Here is a 13,833-nt window from a genome sequence, read left to right as displayed (position 1 = left end):
ACATCAGATGCTTAACCCACTGTGCCAGGCTGGGGATCGAACCGGCATCCCAGCACACCCAAGACTTTGCCGATCCCGTTAGCCACAGCAGGAACTCCAAGGTCCTCCTGTTTTGAATATACGTTTTATTTATTTATTTGTCTTTTTGCCTTTTCTAGGGCCACTCCCACAGCACATGGAGGTTCCCAGGCTAGGGGTCCAACTGGAGCTGTAGCCGCCGGCCTACACCACAGCCACAGCAACACCAGATCTGAGCCATGTCTGCAAACTACACTACAGCTCATGGCAACACCGGATCCTTAACCCACTGAGCAAGGCCAGGGATCAAACCCACAACCTCACTGTTCCTAGTCGGATTTGTCAACCACGGAGCCACAATGGGAACTCCAGAATATACGTGTTATTATTGTTCAGTGATGCCAACAGAGCAGGAGCCGACTGCCGTAGAAGAGATAATTGGTTACACTTACAAATCCCAAGAGGAGGGGGCATGCCGGGCCACGGGGGGCAGGGGCACATGGGCAGCACAGGTGTTGGTTGGGAAGCAGAGGGAGAGGGGAAACTGGTGGGCGAGGGCCTTTACTGTGGTTTCATGAGAAGGAACAGGCGAGGCAGGCTAAGCGGGTTTCCGGTTGGCTCTTTTGCATAATCTCAGTGGGCTCTGGGGCACTGCGGCTGGCTCTAGTTGTCGGATTAGTGCAGGGGGACAGTGGTCTGGGGTGTGAGAGCCGGGTAGAGGCGGCGGCTGCGGTTAGGGGCATGCGCTCTGCTTTGGTTGGTTTGCCTTTGAAACGTACACGCAGGCAAGTTGTTTTCTATCTCTAGGAACTGGCTAATCCTGGGAGGGGCAGTCGTCCCAGGGTCAGCAAAAGCCCCAGATATCAAAGCATCAGAACACAGAAAAGGCTTGGCTAAGACAGGTTTATAAACTGTCTGAAATAAGGTTCAGTTTATAATAATAATTAGTATTATTTGAAATCTGCTCATAGTACGTTCCTAGCAGCACTATTAAGGTAACAGAAGAGAGAAAACCCAAATATCCATCAGTATAAGAATGGCTAAGTAACCATGGGCTCGCCATGCTATGGAACAGTATACAGCAAATAAAAAGACATGCCCTGCAGCTCCTGTTGTGGCTCAGCAGAAAACGAACCTGACTAGCATCCATGAGGATGAAGGTTCAATTCCTGGCCTCCCTCAGCGGGTTAAGGATCCGGTGTTGCCATGAGCTGTGGTGCAGGTCGCAGAAGCGGCTCAGATCCTGCCTTGCTGTAGCTGTGGTCAGCAGCTATAAGCTCTGACCTAACCCCTTCCATGTGCCGTGGATGCAGCCCTAAAAAAAAAAAAGAAAAAAAAGAAAAAAAAAGTCTGGAAGAATAAACATCCAAGAGTTAGCAGTTTTTACCTCTGGGCAGGCTTCTTTGGGAAGGAAGGGCTAAGATGGAGTCAGGAATGTCAAGGGGACCACCCCTAAAAGGATAAGGGCGGAAGCAGGATTAGGTAGGGGAGCCGGCAGGGGGCGATGCAGATCTGAAGAGTTTCCAGCTAGGGGTGCCCATTAGAGCAGCCCCAGTTTGGGTGGAAATGGCTCGCTCAGCCCTTGGCTGGAACCACCACCCCAAGCAGCGCAGGGAGGACCGCGAGGCTGTCAGCCAATCTCACTCCGAGGGGCTAGAGGGAGATCAGAGCAGCTCAGCTCCCCGGCTGCCAAGAGAACATGGCTTGTGGGGAGGACGAGGTGAGTGGGAAACTTATTTTCCTAGCCCTTGACTTTGTTGTACTTGGAGACTATATCCAGCTAGGTAAGTTACAGAGGGACAGACAACTGTTCTAACTGGCTGGTAACTGTTACTCCTCTTTATGGAAAGTCTCAGCAGCTGCAGTGGACTGGGATCCACCCAGCTGCAGCATTTCCCCAGTTTTGTTTTTGTTTTTGTTTTTTTGTCTTCTTCTGGCTCTAGCTACAAAGACCATATGCTTCGTATGCGCGCTCTCCTCTTCCCCATCCTAAGATCGCTAACATTCCTTTCTAGGAACAGGTTTGCGGCGCTCATGTCAGGTGCAACATGAGCACTGGGGATAGAAGCAAGAGCTAAGTCCTCTGGGGGGAGACGGAGAATCTCATTTGCAGCTTCAAGCTTTTCAGGGCAGAAGGTGCTTCTCACAGAAGGAGAATTTCAAGTAAGGGGCATTAGAATCCTGGGGGGGTGGGGGTGGGGGATGGTTCTGACCATCAAGGAAAACTCAGAAGCCTAGCCTTTGGACTTGAACTTGAAGGATGGAGAAGGAAGAAAAGAGCATTCTAGTCAAAGGGAACATCGTGAATAAAGGCAGGAAGGTGGAAATATGCAGTACATTTATAGGTTCCAATATAATTTAAAAGTCCAAAAGTCAGATGGCCTTCAGACCTGTCCTAGTCCAGTGTCTCCCACACTATTTTCCAGGATGGGGTCTCTTTGCACCTCGCCATAACGGCCTCCCGTGCTGTTGGATTCATGGCCAGATCCCAAGCAATGACTCCCCTGCAGCTCCAGACGGCTTACGAAATGCCTGCCGCTGTTCCCAACCTCACATCCGCACATGACACCGACCAGGGGCAAGGAGAACCACTCCTTTAGCTATGACACTTTTCCATAAATTCTGGCAAATGTCTCCTAACATCTCATTGGCTGTAGTGGCTTATGTGCCCATGCCTGGACCAATCACTGAGGCTGAGGTGGATTTCTGGGCCCTAGAGGGACTTCCTGTTGGAGGCAGTTTAAGTTTAAAGAGAATGCCAATTCCTGTGGGGCAAACAAGTTTCAGAACTTACCATTTACTCCTAAATCTAAATAGGAGTTGAGATACGAATGTAGCCAAAGCCTTCAAAAGCATCGTTAGAGGAACAGACAGGACAACGCAGAGATCCATAATTTTTTTTCCTGCTACACTTTAATTGCCCTTCGCTGGCATGCACTGCATAAATTAAGAGCTAGTTAATGCTGTAATGCGTAAAACAATTTCATGCATCTTAAATATTGCACTTGTACTTTAATTCCACATTAAGTGGTCCCCTGAAATTTTTAAATTTACAAAGTCACTGCTGTGCTACATGAAAAAGGTGCTAATTAAGTGTTAATCAGTAGCCAGATAACCTTCCCTGAACCCTGCCCAAGGTCTCCAAAATGACCCATTGCCAGAGAATGTGATGCGATGGCCACGGAATAGAGACCACAGGCAGAGACTTGGAAAGGTTTCATAGCCGCATCCCAGCCAATTAAGGCAGATTTGCCTATTATGCAATTCTAATTAAATGACATCCACTATAGTGGACAACGAGGCTAATAATAATAATAATGGTATTTAATACTGGCATAGCGTTCCATATTCAAACACAGGGAAAACACTAGCTAATTTACAGGTAGGCATCTCTTTCTGAGAAAGGAGAGGACTTCTTTGGGATGGTCTGCTAAAAACCCAAAGCATGGATAAAATAAAAAGAAATGGTTTGGGAGTTCCCATTGTGGCACAGCGGAAACGAATCCGACTAGTATCCATGAGGATTCGGGTTTGATCCCTGACCTCGCTCAGTGAGTTAAGGGTCTGGCGTTGCTGCGAGCTGTAGGTCGTAGATGAGGCTCAGATCTGGCGTTGCCACGGCTGTGGCATAAGTCGACAGCTGTAGCTCTGATTCAACCCCTAGCCTGGGAACTTCCATATGCCTTGGGTGCGGCTCGAAAGAAAGAAAAAAGGAAAGAGAAAGAAAGAGAGGAAGGAAGAAAAGAAAGAAGAAAGAGAGGAAGGAAGAATGAAATGGTTCGTCTCTTTAAGGGACTCACCATCTTCTAGACCAACAGTACCCAAAGTGTGGTCTGGGGACCAGTGCTGGTCCACAATAAGAAAAGCCCATAAATGGAGATTAACCATTTTCAAAACTTGAAGGCAACTTGACCTTGCTGTGTCATCCAAGTGGGTGATCAGTGGACTCTTGTTGAACAGGAAATAGATTGGTTCAAACTTCCAAGGTGAGCGGCATGTGTCCTAAGCTCTGTAATGGTCATACACAGTAAGGTTACACATCAGCCTGCGAAGGACTGAGGATTGAACACCCACGTCCATGGTCCTCACCAGAGATGGCTTGAAAAGCACTGTCATAGACCCGTGGGTGTAGAGTAAGGGCATGCGGTTATAAATGTCTAACGGAATCACTTTTCTGTACACCTGAAACTAACACAACATTGTAAACCAGCTATACTTCAATTAAAAACATTCTTTTTTGGCTGCGCTCTCGGCATGTGGAAGTTCCTGAACCAGGGATCGAACACGCACCTCAGTTGCCATCTGCACCACAGCTGTAGCAACACTGGATTCTTAACTCTAAGCCGCACGGGACTTGTAAAAAAAAGTTTCGTTAATAAAATTTTTTTTTTGTCTTCTTAGGGCTGCACCTGTGGCACATGGAAGTTCCCAGGCTAGGGGGTTGAATCAGAGCTACAGCTGTCGCCTCACACCACAGCCACAGCAATGCCGGATCCAAGCCACGTCTGCCACCTACACCACCGCTCACGGCAACACCGGATCCTTAACCCACTGAGTGAGGTCAGGAGTCGAACCCGAGTCCTCATGGATACTAGTCAAGTTCGTTACCACTGAGCCATGACAGGAACTCCAATAATAAAAAAATTAAAGAATGGGGGGGTGTCTTGTGGGTTTAGTGACATCCCTACAAAGAAAGGAGAGGAGGCTTAGCGGCGTGCTATTTTATACCTCTGTATTTTCCCTCGTGCTCTTTCTCTGTTTGGAATGTTCTGTGTGTCCCCAGCTCTTACACTTCCTGCCCAACCTCCTTTTCACCTTTGAAGTCATCTCAGTCTCTGGAAAGGCCCCTGCAAGGGAGCCGGCCTCCCCCCCCCACCCCGCCCCCCCATTACTGCACTCTCCAAACAGACACTTTGAACTCAGGGCTGACCTTGAAGCTAAGGCCGAGGATGCTTTACCACTTTGAATTCTTAGCAGAGAGCACATAGCAGAGGCTCATTAAATGTTTGCCAAATTCAATTTTTAAAAATTGTGTAAAATATGCATCACAAAAATTTTACCATTTTAACCATGTTTGAACGTTAAGCATTAAGTCCACTCACCCTGTTGGACAACTATCACCACCACCCCTCTGCAGAAGTTTCCCGTCTTGCAAAACTGAAACTCCCACCCCATTAAATGCTGACGCCCCATTTCTCCCTTCCCACCAGGCCCTGCGATGACCATTCTGCTTTCTGTCTCTATGAATCTGACTACTTGAAGTACTTCAAATGAGTGGAATCCTAGAATAAGCGTTCTTCTGTAACTGGCTTATTTCACTTAGCATGTCTTCAAGGTTCATCCGTGTTGTAGCCTATGACAGAATTTCCTCCTGTTTAACTATATCCAAAAAAAAAAAAAAAAAAAGGAGTTCCCATTGTGGCGCAGCGGAAATGAATCCGACTAGGAACCATGAGGTTGTGTGTTCGATTCCTGGTCTCGCTCAGTGGGTTAAGGGTCCAGTGTTGCTGTGAGCTGTGGTGTAGGTCTCCGATACATCTCGGATCTGGCGTTGCTGTGAGCTGTGGTGCAGGCTGGCAGCTACAGCTCCAATTCAACCCCTAGCCTGGGAACCTCCATATGCCGCAGGTGTGGCCCTAAAAAGAAAAAAAACAAAACTATATCCAATCTCCTGGAATAGATGATGATGAAAAACAATATTTTAAAAAGAATGTATAAATACACATATATATGACTGGGTCACTTTGCTGTAGAGCAGAAATTGGCACAATATTGTAAATTAACTCTAATTAAAAATTTAAAGAATTTCCTTCCTTTTTAAGTGAATTCCACTTTAAAATCTTCAAGGAGTTCCTGTTGTGGCTTACTGGGTTAAGAACCCGACATCATGTCTGTGAGGATTTGAGTTCGATCCCTGGCCTTGCTCTGTGGGTTAAGGATCCGGCGTTGCCACAAGCTGCAGTGAAGGTCACAGATGCAGCTCGGATCTGGCGTTGCTGTGGCTGTGGTGTAGGTCGGCAGCTGCAGCTCTGATTCCACCCCTAGCCCTGGAACTTCCATATGCTGCGGGTGCGGCTCTAGAAAGAAAAAGGAAAAAACCATAAAATCATCAAAATTACTATGCACTTTTGCAATGAGTGGGGAGGGCATTTACCCCCCTGCTCCGCCTGGGTTTGAAGCGGAGAAGAACAAATAGAAGAAAAAGGTGTTGATGACCCAGCAGAAAACAAGGGGCCCACAGAGTTCCTCAGCACTAATTCTGGCTCCTGTGTGCTCTGCTTTCTGCTCAGCTCTTCAGCCTCTTGAAAGTCAGAGCTTCCACGTCTGGACAGCTTGCCCAGCCAGGCACGAGCCTGAGAGGTCTTCTGACTAGGGGGCAGCAGGGTGCAAATGACAGCAGAAATGGACTTGAAGTCCTAGCTTTGATCCCACCAATACCTGCTGGGTGACCTTGGGCAAGTCACCTAACTTCTCTGAGTCTGGTCTGTCAAACTGGGAAGATAAGACAGTGTACCTTACAGGATTCTTGAGGGGATCGGATGAGATGAGGGGCATAACCTACTTGGTAAATTTAAAGTACTGCACGTGCCAGTTACGGTCGTTTTTATTATGAACATAAAGGCCATCATAAAGAGGCAGACAGTGCAGCTCATTATTGGCACTTTCTTTCTTTCTTTCTGTCTTTTTAGGGCCGCACCCGCGGCATATGGAGGTTCCCAGGCTAGGGGTCGAATCAGACCTTCTACACCACAGCCACAGCCACGCGGGATCCGAGCCGCATCTGCGACCTACACCACAGCTCACGGCAACACCGGATCCTTAACCCGCTGAGTGAGGCCAGGGATTGAACCCGCAACCTCATGGTTCCTAGTCAGATTCGTTAACCACTGAGCCACGACGGGAACTCCAATTTGCACTTTCTGATGAGAAAGTGAAAAAGAGCTCCAGCGGCATCATTCAGCCTTCATCTTTGGGGCATTTTTGATTTCTTTCTTTCCTTCTTCTCCATCTTTTAAACTTTTGCCTTGGGAGGAGTTGCTGGTCCCATTCAGCGGAATGCTGCGCTGCCAGTTCACCACCAACGTGAGAAACGAAGAGGCACCATGGAATTCATTTGGGGCATCAGGGAACACAGGTTGGCAGCATGAGCTGGGCAGTGGGTTGGGTGCTGGCAACAAAAACGAAGGAGTGGAGTGGCTTGCCCTGGAGGAGCGCACGGGGTAACATGTGACTGGAATGTGCGGGGACAGGCACAGTATCCTCCATCTGCCCCTCAGGTCCACGCTCCACCCTCCTCCTCCCTGCCCTGTGCCCCAGGAAGCTGACCCCTCTGCACCCATCTCAGAGGGCCCCCCTACCCTCTGGAGTTCCGCTGGCCAGTTCCGACGACAGGGGACCCCAGCAAGGATGCAGAGAGCAGGAGGAGGTTGAGGTGAAGCTTTATTCCCCAGCTTCCCCCCTGTGCCATCTCTTTGGGCCAACGGACCCTTCCACTAAAAGCCCTTGTTCCTTTTTTAAATTAAAAAAAAAGGTTTTTTTTTCTGTTTTTAGGGCCACACCCGCGCCATACAGATGTTCCCAGGCTAGGGGTCCAATCGGAGCTGTAGCCGCCGGCCTACACCACAGCCACAGCAACACCAGATCCCAGCCTCATCTGCGACCCACACCACAGCTCACGCATGGCAACACCGGATCCTTAACCCTCTGAGCGAGGCCAGGAATTGAATCCGTGTCCTCATGACCACTAGTCGGGTTTGTGACCACTGAGCCACCGTGGGAACTCCAAATTTCTTTTTAATTTTAAAAATTATTTTGGCCACAGCTGTGGCATGCAGAAATTCCCAGGCTAGGGATCAAACCTGCTCCATAGCAGTGGCAAGGCCAGATACTTAACCTACCGAGCCACCAGGGAACTCCTAGGTCCCTGCTCCTTTTAACATGGACTTCTCTACTCACCTCCGGGACCAGGGTGATTAAAAAACAAACAAAACAAGACAAAACCCCAAAACCCACAAAAACTCCACCACTAACAGCTTCTGCTTCTTGTGTTATTCCTGTGGTTCCCCTACACCCACATCTTTGTGGACTAGTCCCTTTGTCCCTGAATCTTGTCAAACTATCCTAACTGCTTCCGGTTGAGACTCTGCCTGACCCACATACTGTGGGGTCACGGCCATTCCAAGCAGGGCAAGTATTGTGTCCCCCTCTGCCGCAGCTCCCTCCAATTTAGCTCTTCTCTTTTCAGGTTATTGTGGAAGGAAACTGAAGATGAGAGCTCAGCCTGGGGACATCTAACTGTCACAAGAGGCCCTGATGAGTTCTTTGGGTTGTGTCGCTGGGCTTGGGTGTGTGCATGGGGGCGGGGGAAGTGGAGGAGAGAATGTCTCATTTGCCACTTAGGTGTCAGCGCACACGCCCCATCCTTCGGGGCCTCCACATTGTTTATTGATCATCATTAAAGTGAAGCCTGAACTCGGGAGCCTTTCTCTGTTCCAGGGGGATCAGGGGCCTGCAGCATGGCCGGAACATCAGAGAATGTGAGCCACCTGCATTCTCCTCTTCAAGAACCTGCCTCAGCTGGCTTCCCAAAGATGCTACTCCCAGGCCCCTACTGAGGAGCCCCGGGCACAAGACCCTCCCCTTGGCCACCACTGATTGGATAAGGGATGGGCACCTGACCCAACTGGACCAATCAGATGCTTTCTCGGGAACTGGGCCTCCAGATACCTTGGTGGTTCTAGCCAATCTTCACTGGCTGCTTGAACACCTTGTGGCAGGCACAGTGTGAGCCCAGAGGAGAAGGAAGTGAACAGACCAGGCGGGCCACCTGAGGCAGCCATGTTCCACCATGCACACGGAACAGCAGAAAAAGCTGAGAGAGAAGAAAGACACCATCTGGGAGGGAAGCAGCGATCAGAGACGTCAGAGCAGCAGAGATAGGGAAGGGAGAAGACGCGGAGCTGCCAAGGTTCCTTCCCCCAGAGGCGGGCTGCACTTCCTGTCCTTGAATCTCGGAGTCTCATATTCTTCCTATAAATTCTCCCTTTTTACTTAAGCTTGTGCAAGTGGGCTCCTGTTTTGTGCTGCTAGACTGGCCCAGCCCCAGGCCCACCACGTGATACAATTAGCTCACAGTCCCTACAGGGCAGTTTATCCTTTTTGCAGACTCTCTGCCATAAATTTTAAATCTCCACCTGGCTTCCCCTTGCCAACCAGTGACTGTTCCTTCTGGGTTAACTTTTGTTCTCGCAGGGCTGCCAATGAGCTTGTGTCACCAGATGCGATGGCCTTTCCACGTCCCCTGCCCTCCTGGCCTCTGGCTGCCCCACCTGGCTGACCACGCCTTCTCCCTCACTCGCCCCCCACACAGCTCCTGTGACACCCCTCTCTCCTGCTTCTCTTCCACCCTCTCCTCCTGGATTCCACTGGCCTCCTGGTCTAGCTGTCCTGGCCACTCAAGTGACCCACTTTGCCCCGTAAACCTCTTCTTAGCATTCTCTCTGGCTCTCTCAGCAATCCCCTCCCTCAGCGCGGTCATCATCACTTGGCTCCACACCCAAGTTTGCACCCCGATTCAGCCCTCTCAGGTCCCCATTCCCGTGCAGCTGCTAGAAGCATCTATGTGGGCACCCGCACGGACCCCTCTAACTTCGTGTGCTCCGAAGTGGTCTGGATATTTTTCCTCCCAAGCCGCCCCTCCTAGTTTGGTTAATGAGGCAGAAAGTGCCTATGCCCTTCATCCGTGACTCTCAGAGCTGAGAAATTTTGGCAGGGAATTTTGGCTGGGCTCCCCATTCCTTGGCCAAGAAATACCCACCGTGGGCCTCGCTCAAATCATGATTCTCGTTTCTTTGACTTCCTCCTCGCTGCTCACGTTAGAATGAGTCACGTGAGCTCTTGGGCGCTAAGGGGCTCCCTGTGCCTCACACGGAGCCTGAGGACCCTGGAGGAAGGTGGCCTGTGTATGAGCCATATGGAGGGTGAAGGCCATCGGCTCCTCAGAGAGGTTGTTCTGTAGGCTTTTGCTCCCCGAGAGGGATTCCATTCCCCGTGGGCAATGGTTAGAGACCCTCCATTCAGAGACCCAGGAGAGCAAGGGGAGCTCCCAGAGTCTGTCAGGCCACAGCCACACGGAGGGTAGGCTCTGAGGACAAGAAGGTCCCACCCAGACTCAGTCGGCTCTGAGCTCAGCAAGGACACCAAGCATCGCCTTGTGGTCTGAGATCTCGGATGGCAACGGACAAGACCGCATCCCACTCACTGCACTGCCAGGGGGGGTCTGGGGGGATCCCGGCCCCACCGTCCACAACATAAGCATCAGCTCAGGAGGAAGTGTGTTTCCTGGGGGTGTAATAGTCAGGGAAAAGCTGGCTGCTGCAACAGTTAACTCCCCGAGGGGCAGTGGCTTACCACAATGGAAGACGATTTATCACTGACGTAAAGTCCAACGTGGGGGCTCCCGAAGGATGGGAGGCTCTCGTCTCCAGGAGTGATTGAGGGCCCCCCGTTCCTTCCATCTTGAAGCTCGGCTGGGCCCATCTGCACCAAGACATGGAAGGAGAAGCAGCACATGGGAGAGTTCTACGGGCCAGACCTGGATGTGGCATCCATCTCTTCCGCTCCCATGCCATTGGCCCGAACAAGGTCACGTGGCCACATCCGGGCCATGGGGTCCAACAAAAGGAGTTTGGGGAATCACCTAGCTCATTTCTGTCCCAGGGGCTAACACACCGACCACCTCGGAAGAGGTCCCCCAATCCCCTGACTTGTCCCTCCGCCCCCGCTGCACACAGGCTCTTGCATGGAGAGCCTCCAGGGTCTACCTGGACCTGCTGTTCTGAGGGTGAAATCGCCTGACTTTCAGCAGGGGCCGTCACCCCTGTCCCTGTGCTGCTGTGTCCTACAACTGGGTAGTGACTGGAGTAGGCAGCCCCTGGAATAGGAGAGAGACGATCCATGGCTCTTAGACTCATAATGCGAGAGTCCTCTGTAAAAAAAAGAGGTAAAGGATCAGAAGATGGAACTGCTGTACTGTCCAACTCAGTAGCCCTTAGTCACGTGGGGCTCTTTGAATTTAAAGTCATTAAGATTAAATAAAATTTAAAAAATTTAGCTCCTCAGTCACACCGGCCCCATTTCAGGTGCTGAATGGCGACATGCGTCTGGTGGCTGCCGTCTTGGACGGCACAGACATGGAACATTTTCATCATCGCAGAAAGTTCTGTTGGACAGCACTAGTCTAAAAGGTGCCTTACAGGGCTGACGGTGCGTGACTTTATGAAAAACAATGCACAGTAAAAATGGAATGTCTGGTTAGCCAGAGTGCCAGAGCGGGAGGGAGGGCAATAAAAGGGTCAGAAGAGAGAAACGGAGGAAGATACGTAGAGGAAAACATCTGGGAAGACGAAGAGATGCCCAGATGTAAGACACAAGCGTCATAGACTGTGGGGGTGCTGCGGCGGGGTTAAGACCAGAGGAGACTCGAGTGTCTCCAAAAAAAGAGGGGTGGCTGTTAGGCCGCATGAGGTCAGGAATATGACAGCCCCTGGGTGCCAAGGGAACCCTTCTCTACCGCTCTCCTGAGGGTGTGCCGTGGTTCTGCTTCTCTCTGTTCTCCCTCCATCAGCCATTCTCTGCTTCTCACAACCTAACCAGCTCTGAACAGACGGACCCTGCCTTCTGTCCGTGGCTGAGTGGCTTGGATTCCCTGTGCAGCTAAGTGAAACATTTCCCAGGAGGAAGAACGAGACTCACCACGTTGTCTGGACTTGCCAGACCACGCCATGCTGTGGCTCCCAGAGCAGCCTCTGATTGGCTGCTCCCGGGTCAGGGATCCCTTCTAGCCCAATCAGCTGCAGTCCTGGGGCAGGATGGACCAAATGGAAAAGAATATGGCAATGAAGATGGGAGGGTGTGAGGGTGGGCAGATGGCTTCCCTAAGAGGGGAGCATGGGGTGCAGACATAATGAGACTTGGCTGGCCCAGGAGAGAGGACAACTGCACATTCATCAAAGATGAGGAGAAAAAGAGGCCCCTCCACCCCTTTCTTCCTACTTCTAACAGGTAGCCCACACCTACCACGGTGTGATTCTATACTCAGCAGTATAGGGAATGCCAAAAAGAATCCCAAAAAGAAGTGGCGTTGCCTTTCCAAGTCAAGTTCTTCTGGTTAGCTGTGTGACCTGGGAAAATTACTTAGCTTCTCTGTGCCTCAGTCTTGCCATCTGGAATGGTGGATAATAACAGTACCTCTTCACAGGGTTGTTGTGAGCTGCTTAGAATGATGGTGGGGGGGCACAGAGTAGGCGTTATATAAATATTGGCTATGGTTGCTATTAACCTGCGGGAGTTTATGGTCCTGTGTGGACCACAGATGAGTAATCACATTGTAATGACATGTGATGAGTGTGACAATTGAGGTGGGCGAGCAATGTGCATGTTTTCAATAGGCGGTCCTTTCAGGCTTATAACGAAAATCAGCAGCCCTCTTGGCTCTACCTCAATTTCTGCCACCCACGAGGAACCACTCTCCACTCTCTCTAATCTACTTCTCATATTTACCTTCCTATTTCTTTTTTGTTTTGTTTTGTTTTTTTAGGGCTACACCCATGGCATATGGAGGGTCCCAGGCTAGGGGTCATATCGGAGCTGTAGCCACCGGCCTACACCAGAGCCACAGCAATGCCAGACCCAAGCCACATCAGCGACCTACACCACAGCTCATGGCAATGCCAGATCCTTAACCCCCTGAGTGAGGCCAGGGATCGAATCCGTAACCTCATGGTTCCTAGTGGGATTCTTTCCTGCTGTGGCACGACGGGAACGCCTACCTTCCTATTTCTAAATAACATGCTTGTGCTGTTATTTCTTTTTCTCTTCTTTTTTTTTCTTTTTTCTTTTTTTTTCTTATGGCCTCATCTGTGGTATACGGAAGGTCCCCAGCCAGGGACTGAATCCAAGCCACAGCTGAAACCTACTTCACAGCTATGGCAACGCTGGATCCTTTAACCCACTGCACCGTGCCAGGGATCAAACCTGCACTTCCGCAGTGACCCAAGTGGCTACAGTTGGCTTCTTAACCCACTGTGCCACAGCGGGAACTCCTGTGATTTCTTGATATATTCATCTTAGACGTTCTCTATCTCTTATGGGTTGAATTGTGCCCTCTCCAAAAAAGATGCTGAAGTCTGAGCCCCTAGTACCTGTGAATGTACCCTTATTTGAAAATAGGGTCTCTGCACATGATCAAGTTAAGATGAGGTCATTAGGGCGGACCCTCACCCAATAGGACTGGTGTCCTCTTTTTATAAAAGTGGAAATTTGGACACAGTCACAGCCATGAGCACAAGGAGAACGCCGTAAGAAGATTGGATTTATGCCCCCACAAGCTAGGGAACTACCAGAGGCTGAGAGGGGCCCAGAACAGATCCTTCCCAAGCGCCTTCAGAGGGAGTGTGGCCCTGCCGACACCTCCACCACAGACTTCCAGCCTCCAGAACTGTGAAATGATACATTTCTGCTGTTTAAGCAACTCGGTTTGTGGTGCTTTGTTCTGGCAGCCCTAGCAATGAATCTAACACTGGTATTTTCCTTGAAAATCAGGGAGTTCTCAGTGTGGCTCAGGGGGTTAAGAACCTGACATTGTCTCCGTGGGGATGTGGGTTCCATCCCCGGCCTCGCTCCATGGGTTAAGGATCCGGTGTGGCCACAAACTGCTGCGTAAGTCACAGGTGTTATGGATCCAGTGTTGCTGTGGCTGTGGTGTAGGGCTCAGCTGCAGCTCCAATTCCACCCCTGGTCCAGGAACTTCCCTAT

The 13,833-nt window shown here is 50.4% G+C and overlaps 1 protein-coding gene across 1 annotated transcript in view; it reads right to left on the bottom strand.

The window, feature by feature from the left end:
- Window positions 1-2,912: 2,912 nt before the first annotated feature.
- Window positions 2,913-13,833, bottom strand: part of LOC110257671 (uncharacterized) — a 98,625-nt gene continuing 87,704 nt past the window's right edge. Inside the window, exons 4-6 of the mRNA XM_085007850.1 lie at window positions 10,842-11,005; window positions 10,429-10,557; window positions 2,913-4,027 (exon numbers count right to left, since the gene is read on the bottom strand). Of these exons, the coding sequence (XP_084863976.1) occupies window positions 3,992-4,027; window positions 10,429-10,557; window positions 10,842-11,005 (329 nt within the window). The 3' untranslated portion in view covers window positions 2,913-3,991. The remainder of the gene's footprint in view (window positions 4,028-10,428; window positions 10,558-10,841; window positions 11,006-13,833) is intronic.

This window comes from Sus scrofa, chromosome X (genome assembly GCF_054392235.1).
Source record: "Sus scrofa isolate SSC_HxYL_T2T_F1_AM1 chromosome X, Sscrofa_HxYL_maternal_Yorkshire_Landrace_v2.0, whole genome shotgun sequence".
NCBI classification, from domain to species: Eukaryota; Metazoa; Chordata; class Mammalia; order Artiodactyla; family Suidae; genus Sus; species Sus scrofa.
The sequence above is the reverse complement of the archived record's forward strand: the minus strand, read 5'-3'. Positions and strand labels throughout refer to the sequence as shown.